Source organism: Manis pentadactyla, chromosome 9 (assembly GCF_030020395.1).
Source record: "Manis pentadactyla isolate mManPen7 chromosome 9, mManPen7.hap1, whole genome shotgun sequence".
NCBI lineage: Eukaryota > Metazoa > Chordata > Mammalia > Pholidota > Manidae > Manis > Manis pentadactyla.
In genome coordinates, this window is record NC_080027.1 from 88,033,106 (window position 1) to 88,054,609 (window position 21,504).

General features: G+C 38.1%; 1 protein-coding gene across 1 annotated transcript in view; it reads right to left on the reverse strand.

The window, feature by feature from the left end:
• Positions 1-2,444: 2,444 nt before the first annotated feature.
• AGBL2 (AGBL carboxypeptidase 2) overlaps positions 2,445-21,504 on the reverse strand; it is a 98,801-nt gene continuing 79,741 nt past the window's right edge. The window contains 9 exon segments of the mRNA XM_057508218.1: positions 2,445-3,486; positions 5,022-5,113; positions 8,887-8,932; positions 8,934-8,993; positions 9,503-9,628; positions 10,648-10,714; positions 14,004-14,134; positions 15,181-15,281; positions 15,879-16,005. Of these exon segments, the coding sequence (XP_057364201.1) occupies positions 3,316-3,486; positions 5,022-5,113; positions 8,887-8,932; positions 8,934-8,993; positions 9,503-9,628; positions 10,648-10,714; positions 14,004-14,134; positions 15,181-15,281; positions 15,879-16,005 (921 nt within the window). The 3' untranslated portion in view covers positions 2,445-3,315.

Consider the following 21,504-nt stretch of genomic DNA (forward strand, 5'->3'; position numbering starts at 1 on the left):
TGCAGTACTTGTATCAGACAAAATAGACTTCAAAACAAAGAAAGTAACAAGAGACAAAGAAGGACATCACGTAATGATAAAGGGGTCAGTCCAACAAGAGGACATAACTATTATAAATATTGATGCACCCAACACAGGATCACCTATACATGTGAAACAAATACTAACAGAATTAAAGGAGGAAATAGAATGCAATGCATTCATTTTAGGAGACTTCAACACACCACTCACTCCAAAGGACAGATCAACCAGACAAAATAAGTAAGGAGACAGAGACACTGAACAACACATTAGGACAGATGGACCTAACGAACATGTACACAACACTCCATACAAAAGCAACAGGACACATTCTTCTCAAGTTCACAAGGAACATTTCCAAGAATAGATCATATACTAGGCCACAAAAAGAGCCTCAGTGAATTAAAAAAGATTGAAATTGTACCAACCAGCTTCTCAGACCACAAAGGTATGAAACTAGATATATGAAAAAGCCCACAAACACATGGAGGATTAATAACATGCTTCTAAATAACCAATGGATCAATGAACAAATAAAAATAGAGATCAAGCAATATGAAGATAAATAACAACAATAATTCACCACTGCAAAATCTGTGGGATGCAGCAAAGGCCATGCTAAGAGGGAAGTATATTATAATACAGGCCTACCTGAGGAAAGAAGAGCAATCCCATATGAATAGTCTAAACTCACAATTAATGAAACTAGAAAAAGAGGAACAAATGAGGCCCAAAGCCAGTAGAAGGAGGGACATAATAAACATTAGAGCAGAAATAAATAAAATCGAGAAGAATAAAACAATAGAATCAATGAAAGCGGGAGCTGGTTCTTCAAGAAAATAGACAAAGTAGATAAACCCCTAGCCAGACTTATCAAGAAAAAAAGCGAATCTACACACATAAACAGAATGAGAAATGAGAAAGGAAAAATAACTACGGACAGCACAGAAATACAAAGAATTGAGAATACTGTGAAAAATTATCTGCTAAGAAACTGGATAATCTAGAAGACATGGACAACTTTCTTGAAAAATACAACCTACCAAGGCTGACCCAGAAAGAAACAAAGTATGAATAGACGAATTACCAGCAATGAAATTGATTTGGTAATCAAAAAACTACCTAAGAACAAAATTCCTGGACCAGACGGCTTCACTGCTGAATTTTATTAAACATTTAGTGAAGGCTTAATACCCACCCTCCTTAAAGTTTTCCAAAAAGTAGAAGAGGAGGGAATACTCCCAAACTTATTCTACCAGCATCACTCTAATATGAAAACCAGGCAAAGACAACACAAATAAAGAAAATTATAGACCAATATCCCTGATGAACACAGATGCAAAAATACTAAAAAATTATTAGCAAACCAAATTCAAAAATACATAAAAAATATCATCCATCATGATCAAGTAGGATTTATCCCAGGGATGCAAGGATGGTACAACATTTGAAAATCCATTAATATCATCCACCACATCAACAAAAAGAAGGACCAAACTACAGGATCATCCTCATAGATGCCAAAAAAGCATTCGACAAATTTCAGCTTCCATTCATGATAAAAACTCTCAACAAAATGGGTATAGAGGGCAAATACCTCAACATAACAAAGGCCATATAGGACAAACCCATAGCCAACATCATACTTAACAGTGAGAAGCTGAAAGTTTTCCTTAAAGATAGGGAACAAGGCAAGGATGCCCACTTTCCTCACTTCTTCCTAAACTGAGCCAGAAAACTTGCCTCTCTTTTCTAAAGAAAACAAATACTTACTCCTTTACATAAGTATGGGTAGGGCAGGGCTCAATATTGAAATGTCATGGCCTTTTGGCAATTATTGGATGTGGAGGCTGTGTTAGGATTGCGTAGAATTCTCTCCTTTTTGCCCCTTCAGTACCTTAGTATCAAATACACACCTCTGGAAATTTTTGCTCTCAAAAAGCACCTAAAAAGTTCTGCTCGTATATCCTGACTTTTTATTCCAAAAATATCATCATACTGGGATGCTTTTAAGTTTTCTCCAAACTCATCTGAAGCAAAAACAAATTTTTCTCAACAACTTTCAAATAAGGTTTGCCGTCAGCAGTTTGTAGCTGTTTTGGGACTTCTTCCTTTAAAGATATCATTGAGACAAAAAGTGGGGTTTTATCTGGGCGGTTTCTAGATACTTTAAATGTTAATAGTTTTAGGGTGTGAGGTATGGAATGAGGGAAGGCCATTTGCAGACTCCCATGTAAAGAGTATGGGCATATCTCATTTCCTTTAAAAAGACTCAAACAATGTATGTGGGGTGGGGAAAGGTGGGCAGTATATAAGAACTCTATGCTTTCTCCTCTATTTCTCTGTAAATCTAAGCTGTCCTCAAAATAAAGTCGATTAATTTAAAAAAATGACACAGACACTGGGGTTGTAATAAGATTTGTGTTGCAATGTGGCTATAATCACTAGTCACCCAGGGAGTGGTGGGTGATAGGATTTAAAGGTGATAATGGAAAAATAGTAGGAAGTTTTCAATCCAATATGATAGAAAGATGGTAAAGTCAAAATAGGGAAGCTTGCAGTCAATCAGAGTGCCTCTTCTTTAATGTGACTCTAGCACACTGACATGATAGGCTGTTGCTATCAGATGGTACTTGGTGCTCAAAAGGGGATATAAAATATAAAATATCTGTTCACCGAAGATTATGCAGTTAACCAATCAAAGGAAACATTTGGTTACAGAGAAAGAATTTTAATCAATAGGTAAAAAACTTACATAACTGTGTTGAACATAATATATGCAATATTAAATTCCAGTTAATACATGAATTGTTTTTCTATGTGGCAACATGTCACACTGAGCACTCCTGATATATCATAGTCTGACTGGTCATTCCTGGTTAGAAAGCTTTGATGCAAGACTTTTTAAACAAAGCATACTCCCAGAATACACTTAAAATAGAGCTTGATCTTTTAAAATCGATTTGCACATAATTTTATAGAGAATATCTATTGGTTAAAATAAGGTATATCTGTGCTGTAGTTTCCTGAGCACACGCTTAATTTCTGATACAGGAAGTTTTTCCTATACATCAAAATGAAATTTAATTTTATGAAAAAATAATTTAGCTCCTGAGGTATGCATCATGAAGGCATGCACATATGTAAGCACATAGTGAAAGGACAGTGCACAATGATGCACAACACAGTGTACCACAAATAAACATAGTTCCAATCATACAACTCTCCCCTTTACAAAATGTGTCTAACCCAAAACACACCAAGGAAGTACCTGTGTGGCATGGCCCAGGCACCCTATGGGTATGTGTATATATGCAAGGATGGGTAAGCCATTATGGTGGTGCAGCCACTCTTTGTGGCAGGATATTTGTTCCTGGGCCAGTTTGGCTTCATATCTGGAGCCAGCTCTTGGTTGTGGTTTGTGCTTCTCTTTGGAGAGTGTGATATAAATCCTGGCTTCTCTTTCTGTGTAAACAAGACATAAAAGTTGAATAGCTTTATGTTGCAATTTCTAAAGTTATAGTAGAGTTGGGGTTGGTTTTACAAGATTATTGAGAAGTACTGGCATGTTCCTCAAATACTAAAGTAGCTAATTTGTTACAGAGCAGAGGTGAATCAAGCATTTGCCTTAGTTGTCTCAGGTGGCCAAAGAAAGGCCCATGGGCAATATTTTAATTGCCCTGAGAAGTTAAGTTCAGAGACAGCATTTTATAAACTGCCTAGAAACATTACATAAAGGAAGAGACAAACTTAATCTATCAAGATAAGACTATTTTTTAAAACTCTGCTCATGCTACATGCCATGGAAGTTAAATGCTTACATCTCTGTAAGAGGAATATTACATTAGAAGTTTTGATAAAATGAAGTCAAGGTAAAGGTTTGGATGGCATTCATCCTCTACATTCAGTCTAACTGAATCTCTGGTTACATGTTACAGCCTAATCAGCACATTTCATCTGTGGGATATGGTTTTAGCTATCCATAGACTTCTTGTAATGAATGATGAATGAGGAAAGAGGATGATCATCACTTATCAGTTGGGACTGAAATCCTCTTTGATCTGACTTTACTTATACCTATCTTTTCCTTGCTCTTCAGCTGCTGTCACACCATGATGGTTGGACTTTCCTGTCACCCCTCTTAGAGGATCATCACCTTAAGGTAAGGAACGTATCTTACTGTCCTCCAAGGGCCCTGCATATAGTAAGTTCTCCATAAGATACTGATGGGTAAATGAGAGCAGCAACTTGAGAATTCCCAAACAACAGATGTTTAGGCAGACAGCAAGGACTTCATCTTGGGAGAACTATCCATTCTATATCTAGTGTACCACATTGATCCAGTGGTTCTCAATCTTTATTCCACCTAGACATGTAAGCAGCCCCTCCCACAGACACACCAGTGCTATATAAAATGACAGCTTACTGTTTCTTCACCTCTTATTCTTTCCTCTCAGTAAAGAATATGCAAATACAAATGCAGAAGAGAGATGTTATTGCAGGGATAAATACGAATTTATTATAACTTATTCTTTTAAAAAATAATTTTTTCACAAACCTCAATATTGAATTATCACTGGTAACACTGGATATGAGGCACACCTCACACCTGATGCAGCACCCTCATTTGTTGTTAACATCTCCTAGGGCTGAGAACTGCTGCATTATTCACTACCACTGTTTTACCTGAAATGTTGCAATGGAGTCACAAAATAAGATCAGCATAACAAATGCTGAAATAAAACTAAATTCTTCATGGCAAGATTTTAGCTCTGGGTGGGGTTCCTCTAGTCCTGTGGTACCTTGTGGGCTGTGCCCCATGGTGGTCAGGTGGTTTGTAGCCTGAGGGTGCAAACTACCTTAGATGTGCACCTGAGCAGAACAAATCTGAGAAGGTGAAACTGCAGATGGTGGATCACCACTCCTCCAAATGACACAGTACATTTGAAAACCAAATAAAATAATTGGTGGCATCTATGTATATCTATTAAATGAAATACCTGCATTCTCTCTTTATTCTTCATCAGAATCAAGGTGGTCATTTTTGTTGGGTCCAGGGGGGTGCCTTTGTTTCTTCCAGTTAACTGTAACTGAAATAATAAATGAACATATTCTCACTAAATTTTTCACTTGAACAAGTATGAATATATACAATATACATTATTTGAGTGATTTTTATTCATGCATTTTAATTGATTTTGATACTCTTAACAAGAAAAGAAAGGCAGGACATGAACATAAAATAATTAGAAGAAAAGAAGGAAACTAATATTTATTGAGTGCCTATCATATGCAGCCACTTTACACAGCTTCACAGTAATCAAACCTTATGATGCAGGTATTACCCCAGAATTTTAGATGTAGAAACTGAGTCCCATGGTGGCTAAGTAACTCACAGAAAATCATAGTGGGGCTGGAATTTGAACTGTAGACCGATTTGAAAGCTTCTTCCCTTGTCACTATTACACTAGACACCAATGACCCTCAATACCAAATAGAGATAGCTATACTCTGTGGGAGTTCCTCAGTGTAACACAGTGAGACCTCATTTTATCATAGTTAACTATAGGGCAGCAATCCACATGAAGGTAGCCCATTTTGCACCCCACCCACTAAGAATTGGCTACTATTGCACCAAAATCAATTTTTATACATAAAAGAATAGAGGATTCTATCAAAATACCAACAGCATTCTTCAATAAACTAGAACAAATAGTTCTAAAATTCATATGGAGCCACGAAAGACCCCAAATAGCTAAAGAAATCCTGAGAAGGAAGAATAAACCTGGGAAGATTATGCTCCCCAACTTCAAGCTCTACTACAAAGTCACAGTAATCAAGACAATTTGGTACTGGTACAAGATCTGACCCATAAATCAATAGAAGAGAATAGATAGCCCAGATATAAACCCAAGCATATATGGTCAATTAGTATACGATAAGGGAGCCATGGATATACAATGGGGAAAAGACAGGCTCTTTAACAACTGGTGTTGGCAAAACTGGACAGCTACATGTAAGAGAATGAAACTGGATTACTGTCTAATTCCATAAACAAAAATACTCGAAATGGATCAAAGACCTGAATATAAGTCATGAAACCATAAAACTCTTAGAAGAAAACATAGTCAAAAATCTCTTGAATATAAATATGAGCAACTTTTTCCTGAACAAATCTTCTCAGGCAAGGGAATCAAAAGCAAAAATAAACAAATGGGACTACAGCAAGCTAAAAAGCTTCTGTACAGCAAAGGACACCATTAGAACAAAGGAGGCATCCTACAGTATGGGAGAATATATTTGTAAAAGACATATCCAACAAGGGGTTAACATCCAAAATATATAAAGAACTCACATGCCTCAACACCCAAAAGGTAAATAACCCAATTAAAAAATAGTTGGAGGATATGAACAGACACTTCTCCAAAGATATGAAGAGACACTTCTCCAAAGAAGAAATTCATATGGCCAATAGGCAGATGAAAAGTTCCACCACATTGCTAATCATAAAGGAATTGCAAATTAAAACCACAGTGAGATATCACCTCTCACCACTTAGGATGGCTGACATCCAAAAGAAAAGGAACAACAAATACTGGCAAGGACGTGGAGAAAGAGGAACTCTCATACACAGTTGGTGGGAGTGTAAATTGTTTCAACCATTGTGGAAAAGCAATATGGAGGTTCCCCAAAAAACTAAAAATAGAAATTCCATTTGACCTAGGAATTCCACTCCTAGGAATTTACCTGAAGAAAACAAGATACCAGATTCAAAAAGACACATGCACCCCTATGCTTATCACAGCACTGTTTACAATAGCCAAGATGTGGAAGCAACCTAAGTGTCCATCAGCAGATGGATGGATGAAGATGTGATACACATACACAATGGAATATTATGCAGCCATAAGAAGAACGAATCCTACTATTTGCAACAACATGGATGGAGCTAGAGGGTATTATGCTCAGTGAAATAAGCCAGGCAGAGAAAGAGCTTACCTGGAATCTCTGCCAAATGATTTCCCTCACTTGTGAATTATAACAACAAAGCAAAACTGAAGGAACAAAACAGCAGCAGACTCATAGACTCCAAAAAATGGACTAACATTTATCAAAGGGAGCAGTGGGGAAGGGCAGGTGGGGAGGGAGGGAGAAAGGGATGGAGGAGCATTATTATTGGCACACATGGTGTGTGTAGGGGGGCACAGGAAGGCAGTATAGCACAGAGAAGATAAGTAGTGACTCTGTGGCATCTTATGACACTGATGGACAGTGACTGCAGTGGGTATGCAGGGGACTTGATAATATGGGTGAATGTAGTAACCACCATTTGCTCATGTGAAAACTTCATAAGATTGTACATCAATGATACCTTAAAAGAAAAAAGAATGGAGGATTTTATAACCACAAAGTACTAAAAGTTGGTTGGGTGCCTGTCCTCTGTGTTCCTTCTGCATCCTATTCTGTGATGTAATTTCCTGCTTACTTGTTAAAATTTTAGGAGACTCTAAGTCCCCTAAGGCAGGGATAGTGTTTTGTTCAATGATGCACTCCCAGAATCCAGTAGAGGGTCTGGCATGTAGTAGCTATGCAACACAATTTATTGAATGCATGGATGGATAGATAGTAAAATAGTCTGTTCTTATGTTCTAGGTATAAAATCACAAATCACCATTATTTGTTGTCAGACTTCAGTGGTGTCCAACCCAAAGCAGTGTCAGTGTTCCTACCAATTATTTTATCTATCTCTCTATCTCTCTATCTATTTATTTTGATATCATTAATGTATAATTACTTGAACATTATGGTTACTAGACTCCCCCTATTATCAAGTGTCCCTACCAATTTTAATGTCCACTGCTCTCAGTGGCACTGACAGGTAAGGGTGACAGAGGGCTGTTGTGTTCTTCACCCTGTGAGAGAGACATGCTAATTGGAAAAATCAAAGAATATGTGTGACAAAGAGTCAAGGATGGAACAGAATAGAGAATCCAGAAATAAACTCATGCATATATAGGCAATTAATGTTTTACAAAGGAGCCAAGAACATAAGATCTTCTCTTCAATAAATGGTGCTGGAAAACCTAGATACCCGCATGCAAAAGAATGAAACTGTATCCCTTTCTTATACCATAAACAAAAGTCAGCTCAAAATGGACTAAGAACTTAAATTTAAGACCAGATGCCATAAAACTCATAGAAAAAACATAGGGGTAAGCTCTTTAACATCAGTCTTGGCAATACTTTTTTGGATTTGACACTAACAGCAAAGACAACAAACAGAGCTACATTAAACTAAAAAGCTACTGCACCGCAAAGGAAACCATCAACAAAATGTAAAAGCAACCTATGGAATGGGAGAAAATATTAGCAAAGATTATGTTATTCAGCCTTGAAAAAGAAGGAAACCTGACATTTTTGACAACATGGATGGACCTGTAGGGCATTATGCTTAAGTGAAATAAGCCAGACAGAGAAAAACAGAGTCAAACTCAAAGAAACAGAGAGTAGAAAGGTGGTTGCCAGGGGCTGGGGGAAGTAAGGAGAGGTTGGCAAAAGGGTACAACCTCTCAGCTGTAAGATGAATAAGGTCTGAGGATCTAATGTAAAACATGGTGACTGTAGTTAATAACACTGTGTTATATAATTGAAATTTACTAAGAGAGTAGCACTTAAGGGTTCTCATTAAAAAAATGGGTAAATATGTGAGGTGATAGATGTGTTAGTTAATTTAATGGTGGGAATTCTGTCATAATATATGTATGTATCAAATCATCACACTGTGCACTTTAAATATATTACAAAAAAGGTTTTAATGAATTTTCTGAGTGAGTAAAAAAAAAGAGTCAAGAAAAAATTCTATCTCATTCAACCTTGGTTTTTCATTTTTCATTTGTTGAAGAACTGACAATCTCTGAATTTTTTAAAAGGGTAGGCTGTTTTTGCAGAGTAGAAGCAAACCCTACCTTTTCCTAGAAAAACTGAATGTAAAAAGAATATTTTTCAGTTGATTAACTGCAATTAATTAATCTACTCATAACTGATCCAACCCAACAGTAAAACTCCCAACTGTGTGAAAAGCATTTTCATCTTCAGAAAGGGGGTATGGTATGGCTATGGCACATAGGCGAAAGATTGGTAAGGAGCTGTACAGGTGTCCTTAGCCTAGACCAGGCCTGATCCCTTAGTCTGGACCAGCTCTAGTCACCACTTTTCTAGTACCACCTCTTTCCTCTGGAAAACTTGGTAAAACCCATACTTGCTATGCCAGAGTGTAGTAGAGTATCGGTGGGCTAAGGCTGAAAGCTGCTCAGAGATGTTCAGAGGACTCATGAAAGAACTCCAAACTTGAAATAGGAAGCTTCTCCCTCCCATTCCCATTCCTTTTTTTGGTTTAGAGAAAACCTTAAGCCCTTGTCCTGCTCCTTCTATGGAATTCTCTTTAACCAGATAGTAGAAGCAAGCAACAATGCTTTCTTACTGGGGCATCTTCTGTTAACTTTAACTCCTGCATCAAATTATTTTTCTGATACTGTTCATTTCGTTGTTTTCTGGTCTGAAGTGGCTTCCCTTTTTTCTTCTTATACATCATCTTCTTTTGACTCAACTATTCCAGAAAATACAGAAAAACTAATTGTTGAGGATTCAGAGGAACAACTCACCCACATGTAACATTCATTTCACACAGCACTCAAGACAATGGCTAACACAGTATGGAAGCCCTTGTAATGGTCAATTACTGCCAGTTTGGAGAACAAAAAGTTCAGTTACCTCCTTGTCAGAGGCCACTCGCTATTTAACTCCCCAAATCCTACTACTATAGGTAAACTGCTAAAGTGGCACCTATACCAATAATTAAATGTCTGTGATTTATAATATGAAACCAGATTACTTATGGTAATAATGTCAGATTGAGATAATACTGATTATTAGATATGTGGTTAAAAGATTCAGTTTGGCTGTTATCACAGGTATGTTAATGATTAAGCAAATGAAGCTCAGGACTAATTTATTCAGGTGCCTATGGTGTGGTGAAGCTTATACTGAAGTTGCTGTAAATTCAATGAAAGTAGTTGTAGGGTCCAGTCTAATTTGGCTGGTTCCTCCTGATACAGCCTTAATCTCACCCAATGACAGAGATATTTCTTAATGCAACTAGGAAATAATATGCATAATGAACCACAACAAATATTTTGTTGTTTCTAAGGCTCTTTTATCATTTTTGTAAGAAAGTCTGTGAACAGATGGGACAAAAAATATTATTTAACATATGTAAGTATAAAAAACTAAGACTACACAAATAAAGAAATACTTAAAAAAAAAAAGGATGGGTCATTTGTAACAACCTCTACCTCTTAATATGGTTTTCACTTTTAGTTAAATTTATCCCCCACTTTCAGTTAACTTTGGGATAAATATGGAATCCTTACATTTCTTTCTCTAGATTTTTTATTAAGTTATAATGGACAAAATGAAAGACTCCAAGGCAGGGTAACCAGTTAGGATGCTACTGCTATATTTTCTCTAGACCTTAGGATAGCTGGAAAATTCCACCAAATTATGCAATAGTGTCCTGCTTTTTTTAAGGTTGCTACTTCCTGGCTGTAGGAGTCTATACAATCTCACCTCAGCTACTGTGTTCAGTAGGTGAACAGGGAGACCATCTGAGAAGGAGCTGTCAGAGCCACTGGTGCTGTTCTCAAAGGAAAGAAGAAAGGGGATTATTAATGTCCAGGAGTTTAATACTTGCTAGACCAGCCACATGGGATTAGGATATCCAGTCTGCTATTTGCCTGCACTGTCTGTTTCAATTACTAAGAATCTTGACAAGCATACTCATTCATTCATTATAAACACCCACTGCATGCCAGGCAGTGCATCAGGCACAGGAACCAGAAATGAACATGGCCGAGCCCCTGACCCCTAGGAATTCACAATCCATGTGGCAAAATAAAGACTGGCCTGATTGGCAAAGCTGCCATTTGTGATGATTTTGAGAGGCTGTGGGATTCTTAGCCCTAGAGAATACCAGGGGACTTTGATTTTTTTGAAAGCAGGGGCTTTGTTTCATTCATTCCTGTTTGGCTAGTAACAGCTCAGAAAGCAAGTATCCTATATACTCTTTAAAAATGTGTTGAACATATACATAAATATATTTAATGCCAAAGAATCTATATGTTAGAGACTAGGAGTATTATTTTTTTATCAGCCAATTCCCCCTTCAAAAGTTTTGGATGCACATCTAGACTGATCTAAAGTCTTCCCTACAACTTCCCTACAAACTGTCTCCTTCCCCTTTCTTCAAGGGCAAAGAAGAATGAGGACTCAGATAATCAATCCTTTCTTCCTTCATCATGTCTTTTGTTTAAGTGTCACGTTATATTTTCCCCTTTCCTGGGGTGTGGTTGGCTACATCTGAGAGCTATGATCTATGACACAAAAAATGTCTTAGACACAAAACTCAAATCTCCTGGGAAAACACAGCATTTCAAACCATTCTTATACTCAGGCCTTTCATACTCCCCCTCCCTCCTTGCAGTGCACAATGAGGAGCTCCACAGCAAGACAGCGGGCAGAAAGTCTTCTCTTCTCTGATCTAATCCCCAATTTCCTGTTTCACAAGCCTTTTGCAGGCTGAGGAGTAGACTTTGAGGCCAATGGATAATAGTCTCTAACGTCCCTTTTGGAGATAAACAAAGCTTAAACAAAAGGGATAAAAGCAGTAGATGTAGTATGCCCCAGAAAATGTCAAGACCAGTCTATGCACAGACAGAGCAAACTCAAACTGAGATTATATACTCATAGCCTGTTTTTCTGTGTAAAGGTGAGAATGAATAGATGGAGTCTCATGGAAGCTTGTGATAGCCAGCTTCCTGTGAGGCAAAGACTGGCAAATTGGCTTCAAAACTTCTTAACTAAATGTATCAGAGTATCCCTGTTGGGGCTGTTAAAATGCAGTCTGGTCATTTCTGAGTTGATTCCCCCTGGGCTCTGTAAGTTTGAGTTGAGATGCAGGGGGTATTTCACTTTTGAGGCTGAAAGTGAAGAGGGGTTGCTGCAATGGTCCTTGACAGTTAGGCAAAGGATTCTGGAAGAGTGGAAGAGGTGACATGAATGGGGCATATGTCATTGTTTGGCTTTAGGTTCCTAAGAAGACATTTGGGAGACTCAGCCAGCAGAACTGCTTTAGGGCCCAGATGTCCATGTGCCACATAGAGTGTGTAGGAGAGCCATCCCCTTCCTACTGGTCACCACAAACTACACTGCAGCCTCTGGCAGAAGAAACCTTCTGAGTGAGGGCAGCTGGGGCAGGTTTGAAGCACCTTGGCTGTAGTAGGGGTTCTTACATATTTGTGAGATGCCCACCTCCCTGGGGGCCTCCTAAAACAGGATGAGATCCTACATACTAAATTAACTCAAAGAATATTTATTGAGCCCTCCCTATATGCCAGTTACTGTTCTAGGTGCAGGAGATACAGAGATAAACAAACGAAAGACCTCCGACCTTGTGGAACCCATATCCTAGTAGGGGGAGATAGATAATAAAAATATAAATGACAGTACAGAATGACAGAAAGTGATAAAATGCTATGAAAAAAGTAGACTACCTAAGGGGGATAGGGAATGACAGAAGGGCGATGGCTGGGAAATAAGTTGCAGTCTTAGGGTAATGAAGGTAGGTCACATTGAAAAAGTTGGCATTTAAGTAAAGACTTGAAGGTGAAGGAATTAGACAGGTGGATCTCTGTGGGGAGAGCATTACAGGCAGCTAGGATTGCCAGTGTGAAGGCCATGAAGAATAAGTCTGGCAAGTCTGAGGAAGAATAAGGACGGTGTAGCTGTAGCAGTGAACAAGAGGGTGATGGCAGAGGTCACAGAGGTATCAGTTCACTAGATCCTATAGCCTTGTAGGCCACTATACAGTCCATGACTTTCTATGTGAGTGAGTTAGGCGAACCACTGAGGTATTTTAACAGAGGAAATACATGATCTGATCTACATTTTGAAAAGAACCATTCTCTTAGTTTTCTTTTGGCCTTGCTGGTCCCTTCTTAGCCTCATCTGTTGGCTCTTCCTTACCTCCTTGACCTCCTACAGCTGTGGTACCCAGCTCAGACTTGAACCTCCTCTTCACTCTATTTGCACTTACCCCCTTGGAATCACACCCAGTCTTAAGGTTTGAACCATCTATTCAGTAATGACTCTCTCTGAGAGTATAGACTTCTCCAGTAAACTGCAAACTAACATATCCAACCACCTATTCAATATCTCCATTTAGATGTCTAATAAGCCCCCTCAAACTGAACATGCCCAACACTAGACTCCTGAACTTCATCACCACCCAACCTTCTCCATCGCCTTGATATTCCCCATCTCAGTTAAGGCTACTCCATCCATCCAATTATGGAGTCATTCTCTTTTCCTTTCATACCCAAATCCAATCCAAAAGCAAATCCTAATGTTTAAAATTTCAAAAAATATCTGGAATCTAACCAATTCACACCCCTCCAACCACTACTACTAGTCTGGTCTAAACCACCATCACCTTTCAACTGTATTATTGCAAGAGCCTCCTAATGAGTGTCCCTGCTTAGACCTTTCTTCTTCACAATCTGTTTTCCACATAGCAGCCAAAGCATTCCTGCTGAAACTAAAACCTAAGTGACATCATGACACTTCTCTACTTAAAACCTTCCAAAGGCTCTCCATGTCCCTTGGAGTAAAAGACAAAGGCTTTACAACTGCCTACAAGGCACTATACAAACTGCCTGCCCATCTCCCCAACTCTTTCTAATGCCTACAAAAGACACTGTCAAAGAACAGGCACTCAATTCATAGTTATTGAAGGAATGAAGTGTATTTAAGTATGCCATTATGCCATGATTTACTCAGTATTTTGCACCTCAGGTTCAAAAACAACAAAACAAACGAAAACTAAAAGTAAAAAAAAGAATTTCTCTCATTTTTCTTTGAAATGGTACCTGGATTCAATGTCAGACAAAGAGATGTCACTCCAACTTCCTTTTAAATCCATATCTTGACCAAGTTCATTGAATTTCTTATGTATTTTCTGTTGTAAGAGCTCTTTAACCTCTGCTAGACACTGCATGAACTGTGGAAATGAAAAAAAGAACCTTTCTTTTGATTATTCATTTATTCGTCAAATATTTACTAGGTATATGGCTGGAAGGTACTTTATTTTTTGTTGGGCACATAAAGATGAATAAGTTGTAACCTGTTACTAAGGACATTTTAACAAATACATGAGCTATAGGAACAGACAGAAGTGTTTTTAGGGCTGAACATCAATGAACACTGCTTTAACCACTTTTCCCTGGCTATGGCAAATAATAAACTTAAACAATGCAAAGGTCTTATTTATTTATTTATTTATTTATTTGAGTAGCAAGGAAGAAGTACTGGAATGGGGTTGTTCAGATTTTGGCCTATGGCAAATTTGATTTAACAGGCCATGTTGTGGTCACATTCTCTTGCAAGTACTTTTTATTAAACAGTTGCAGTCAGAATGGTGCATATCATGTTTCTAGGGCCAACATTTCGGAGTGAGTATAAGAGACGTTAGAGACCATGAGTATAGATTCCCTTAAGAAGAGAGTGATGAAGGAAAGTAGAAATAACCTGTTGGAGAAACAAGGCCAAAGGAAACCTTTGTTGGTGATTTAGGACAGGGGCAGCTTAAGAGCATTTGCAGTTGAGAGGAAGAAGTAAGAAGAGGAAAAAACTGAGGACACAGAAAAGAGAGAAGGTTAACAAATGAGTCAAGATCTCAGGAAGACCACAGGGGATGTTGTTAAGTGCACTAAGGGCAGGCTTAGTTTTGGAGAAGAGAAAGGACATCTGTTTTTCTGAAATAGGAGAAAGGGAAGTAAGAATTGGTGGTGCTGCCATGATGAAACCTAGAAGTGAGAGAGAGATGTGCTGAAGGAAAGCTGGCATGATAGCTTCTCTCTTCTTGGTGACTTAATGAGGTCTAACTATTGGCTCAGAGGCTGGGAGCTTCCTTATTTTCTTTGATTATGGAAACTTCAGAAAAATCTTAAGAGGAAAGTAAAGATGATCTTTAACCTCACTGGACTGACTTTGGACCCATGTGAAACTGATCACAGTAGCATCACATTTCTTGAGCTCCATTTTCACCTTGGTTGGGTCAGGATCACAGAAATCCAGAAGGGTGTCACAGACATGATGACCTAGGGACTTCAGATCCTCAGTGGTAAAGTGCATGTCCCTTTTATTGCCTGGGAAAAAATACATAAACTTTCCTTTTAAATTTCAATGAGCAAATGCAAATCTAATTCATGAATATCTCATTAAAAACACTACCTCTGCTTCTAGAATATTATACTTCTGGACATAGTCTCTCTCCTTCTAGTTTTAGTGTGATTCAGAAGAATCTTTGATAATGAAAAAATTACAATTTTAATGGCTATACTTATGAAGTTTTATTTTGTGGTAGTTACTATGCAAAGTGCTTTACATGCACTGTCTCACTAAGTAGTTCCTATAATGTATGTACTATTATTATTGCCAGTTAAAGAAAAATGAGGTTCAAAGAGTTAAGTAACTTACTCAGGATCACACAACATGTAAATAGAGCTGGAATTCAAACCCAGATCTGCCTGATTCCAGATCCTGAGCAACCACTGTTCTATACGGCCCCATCAGTTATTATATTTCACACTCATATTTTGGGTACTCAAATTTAGCACAAGGTACAAACAAAAAAATCTTCTAGATCAGTTACCTCCCCAACACCCAAACAAATTTCATGTCCCTAGTGCTTTGCTTGGTTTCACCTTGCCATGATGGCCTATGATATACGAAAGAGAGCTTACCCAAGGTGGACCCGCCAAAGGTAGACTCCATGGTGTAGCTGTTTAGGATTCCCATTCGCCACATCACAACTCGTCCTGTTCCTTCTTTGCACCTTTGGACCTTAAAACTGCAACTACGAAAAGAGAACTAAAGAGAAATCCAAATCCTCTGTTAATCATAAACTGGCAAAAGTAATATGTTTAAGGTTCATTAACATGATTCAAGAATAACAGTGAGTTAAAGTTAGACAGATAGTAAAGAAGCTATGCTTGAACCTTTGGTAACCATGAATCCAAAGCCTGCAATGGCAATAAGTACATATCTATTGATAATCACCCTACATGTAGATGGAGTGAATGCACCAGTTGAAAGACACAGAGTAATAGAATGGATAAAAAAGCAAGAACAACTATCTGCTGCTTACAAGAGACTCACCTCAAACCCAAAGACATACACAGACTAAAAGAGAAGAGATGGAAAAAGATATTTCATGCAAACAATAGGGAGAAAAAAGCAGGTGCTGCAGTACTTGTATCAGACAAAATAGACTTCAAAACAGAGTAACAAGAGACAAAGAAGGACATTATGTAATGATAAAGAGGCCAGTCCAACAAGAGGATATAACCATTATAAATATAAATGCACCCAACACAGGAGCACTGACATATGTGAAACAAATACTAACAGAATTAAAAGAGGAAATAGAATGCAATGCATTCATTTTAGGAGACTTAACACAACACTCACTCCAAAGGACAGATCCACCAGACAAAAACTAAGTAAGGACACAGAGGCACTGAACAACACACAAGAACAGATGGACCTAATAGACATCTACAGAACTCTACACCCAAAAGTAGCAGGATACACATTCTTCTCAAGTGCACATGGAACATTCTCCAGAATAGACCACATACTAGGCCACAAAAAGAGCCTCAGTAAATTAAAAAAGATTGAAATTGTACCAACCAACTTCTCAGATCACAAAGGTATAAAACTAGAAATAAATTGTACAAAGAAAACAAAAAGGCTCACAAACACATGGAGGTTTAACAACATGCTCCTAAATAATCAATGGATCAATCACCAAATTAAAACAGAGATCAAGCAATATATGGAGACAAATGAAATAAGAGGACAAAGCCCCAACTTCTGTGGAACGCAGCCAAGGCAGTTCTAAGAGGAAAGTATATAGCAATCCAGGTATATTTAAAGAAGGAAGAACAATCCCAAAAGAATAGTCTGAAGTCACAATTATTGAAACGGGAAAAGAAGAATAAATGAGGCACAAAGTCAGCAGAAGGAGGGACATAATAAAGATCAGAGAATAAATAAATAAAATTGAGAAGAATGAAACAATAGAAAAAAATCAATGAAACCAAGAGCTGGATCTTTGAGAAAAAGAGAATCTACACACATAAACAGAATCAGAAACGACAAAGGAAAAATCATGACAGACACCACAGAAATATGAAGAATTGTTAGAGAATACTATGAAAATCTATATGCTAACAAACTGGTAACTTAGAACAAATGGACAGCTTTCTAGAAAAATACAACCTTCCAAGACTGACCAAGGAAGAAACAAAATCTAAACAGACCAATTACCAGCAATGAAACTGAATCTGTAATCCAAAAACTATCCAAGAACTAAATGGCTGGTACAGATGGATTCACCGCTGAATTTTATCAGACATCTAGAGAAGACATAATACCCATTCTCCTTAAAGTTTTCCAAAAAAATAGAAGAGGAGGGAATACTTCCAATCTCATTCTATGAAGCCAGCATTGCTCTAATACCAAAACCAGGCAAAGACTCCATAAAGAAAGAAAATTACAGACCTATATCTCTGATGAACATAGATGCAAAAATACTCAACAAAATATTAGCAAACCGAATTCAAAAATACATCAAGAGGATCATACACCATGATCAAGTGGGATTCATCACGGGAATGCAAGGATGGTAAAACATTAGAAAATCCATCAACGTCATCCACCACATCAACAAAAAGAAGGACAAAAACCACATCATCATCTCCATAGATGCAGAAAAAGCATTCGACAAAATTCAACATCCATTCATGATAAAAACTCTCAACAAAATGGGTATAGAGGGCAAGAACCTCAACATAATAAAGGCCATATATGACAAACCCACAGCCAACATCATACCTAATAGCAAGAAGCTGAAAGCTTTTCCTTTAAGATTGGGAACAAGGCAAGGACGCCCACTCTCCCCACTTTTATTCAACATAGTTCTGGAGGTCCTAGCCATGGCAATCAATCAGACAATACAAAGTAACAAAGGCATCCAGATTGGTAAAGAAGAAGTCAAACTGCCACTATTTGCAGATGACATGATACTGTACATAAAAAACCCTAAAGAATACACTCCAAAACTACTAGTACTAGTATCTGAATTCAGCAAAGTTGCAGGATACAAAATTAATACACAGAAATCTATTGCATTCCTATACACTAATAATGAAGTAGCAGAAAGAGAAATCAGGAAAACAGTTCCATTCACAATTGCATCAAAAAGAAAAAAATACCTAGAAGTAAACCTAACCAAGAAAGTGAAAGACCTATACTCTGAAAACTACAAGACACACATGAGAGAAATTAAATAAGATACCAATAAATGGAAACACATCCCATGCTCATGGATAGGAAGAATTAATATTGTCAAAATGGCCATCCTGCCTAAAGCAATCTACAGATTCAATGCAATCCCTATCAAAATACAAACATCATTCTTCAATAAACTAGACCAAACAGTTCTAAAATTCATATGGAACCAAAAAAGACCACGAATAGCTAAAGCAATCCGGAGAAGGAAGAATGAAGCAGGGGAGATCTCGCTTCCCAACTTCAAGCTCTACTACAAAACCACAGTAATCAAGACAATTTGGTACTGGCACAAGAACAGACCCACAGACCAGTGGAACAGAATAGAGAGTCCAGATATATATATATGGTCAATTAATATACGATAAAGCAGCCATGGATATACAATGGGGGAAATGACAACCTCTTCAACAGTTGGTTTTGGTAAAACTGGACAGCTACATGTAAGAGAATGAAACTGGATCACTGTCTAACCCCATACACAAAAGTAAATTCGAAATGGATCAAAGACCTGAATGTAAGTCAAGAAACCATAAAACTCTTAAAAAAATACATGGGCAAAAATCTCTTGGACATAAACATGGGCAACTTCTTCATGAACATATCTCCCTGAGCAACAGAAACAAAAGCAAAAATGAACAAGTGGGACTATATCAAGTTGAAAGCTTCTGTACAGCAAAGGACACCATCAATAGAACAAAAAGGCATCCTACAGTATGGGAGAATATATTCATAAATGACATATCCAATAAAGGGTTAACATCCAAAATATATAAAGAGCTCATGCACCTCAGCAAACAAAAAGCAAATAATCCAATTAAAAAATGGGCAGAGGAGCTAAACAGACACTTCTCCAAAGAAGAAATTCAGATGGCCAACAGACACATGAAAAGATGCTCTACATCGCTAGTCATCAAAGAAATGCAAATTAAAACCACAATGAGGTATCACCTCACACCAGTAAAGATCACCACCATCCAAAAGACAAACAACAGCAAATGTTGGCGAGGTTGTGGAGAAAGGGGAACCCTCCTACACTGCTGGTGTGAATGTAAATTAGTTCAACCTTTGTGAGAGCAGTATGGAGATTCCACAAAAAAAACTCAAAATAGAAATACCATTTGACCCTGGAATTCCACTCCTATGCACCTCTATGTTTATCACAGCACTATTTACAATAGCCAAGGAATGGAAGCAACCTAAGTGTCCATCAGTAGATGAATGGATAAAGAAGATGTGGTACATGTGTACAATGGAGTATTAAGTTCAGCCATATGAAGAAAACAAATCCTACCATTTTCAATAACATGGATGGAGCTAGAGGTTATTATGCTCAGTGAAATAAGCCAGGCAGAGAAAGATAAGTATCAAATGATTTCACTCATCTGTGGAGTATGAGTAAATAAAAAACGTAAGGAACAAAACAGCAGCAGACTCACAGAACAAGAATGGACTAACAGTTACTGAAGGGAAAGGGACTGGGGAGGATGGGTGGGAAGGGAGGTATATGGGGCAAAAGGGGTATTATGATTTGCACACATAATGGAGGAGGAGGTTACGGGGAAGGCAGTATAGCACAGAGAAGACAAGTAGTGATTCTATAGCAGCTTACTATGCTGATGGACAGTGACTGTAATGGGGTATGTGGTGAGGACTTGATAATGGGGGGAATCTAGTAACCACAATGTTGTTCATTTAAGTTTATACCAATGATACCAAAAAAAATATGATAGAAGAATGGTTCTCTTTGGGTCTATATTATTTACTGAAGTATATTCGATAAAATACTAATTCTAAGGAATGTTATTAGGTATTATATAGAAAAAAACGAGTTTCGTGGCCATGTTAGTCAGGGAGATAAAGGGTTAACAAAACTAAGTAGGCTTCCTGTGCAGAATCTCGCAGAGCATTTAATATGCTTTTGTGGACAGTGATACCCCAAAAGGGAGGGAGTATACTTTGTCTTTCATTGCCCATGAGCCCCTGCTTCCCTTCTCCACCTTCCTAGGATGTTCTGTAGGACTTGAGTTCCTTGAACACATTTGGAAACGCTGGCTTACTTTAGCATTCAAAGCACTAGCCAACTTTTCTAAAATGTAGTTTCTACCTGCCCCCAACTTGAACCCGTGGATCTGGTTGGGTGTTTATCTTCTACATATGATTTGTGTATAAGGTAGGAAGTGAGTTCTAGACAGAGATTGTAGGAGTGATACCTCTCTAATCTCTGTCTAGAACTCCCTCCCTCCCTTATGCTAACGTTGCAGCTTGGAGCTCAATCATCTTCCATTGTCTCTCAGGACTGCTGCCATCCTCTTTCCTCACTAGGAGGTTGTCACATAAACTGGCCACCTGTCCCAACCGATCTTATCTTGTTGAAATGCTTTACAGTTGAAACGTATCTCACTACCCAGTGATTTCTGAATTGTGCACTCCAGAATCTGAAGGGCTTCAGGGTGCTCCTGCCACAAGGACCGAGTGAAGGAGAGGAAGACTGGCGGGACTCTAAGCCCTCTGCCCCTCTTCGGTAAGTGCAGCTCTGCTTTTAATTGTTTTACATACTGGGTTCTGAATGTGATTTCATTTGAAGAGATCCCTGGCAAAAACAGATGGAAAGATTAAAAAGGAAGGAAAGAAGGGAGAGGAAGAGGGAGGAAGAAAAGCTTCCTCTTTCTTTTTTCTAGATAAGAGTAGCTGATACATATATTTTACATATAAATGTATATATATATATAGGTATCATTAATCTACAATTACATGAGGAACATTATGTTTACTAGACTCCCCCCACCACCAAGTCCCCCCCACAAACCCCATTGCAGTCACTGTCCATCAGTGTAGTAAGATGCCATAGAATCACTACTTGTCTTCTCTGTGTTGCACAGTCCTCCCCTTGTCCCCACCCCCACATTATACATGCTAATCGTAATGCCCCCTTTCTTCCCGCCCCTTTATCCCTCCCTTCCCTTTATTCCTCCCCAGTCCCTTTCCCTTTGGTAACTGTTAGTCCATTCTTGG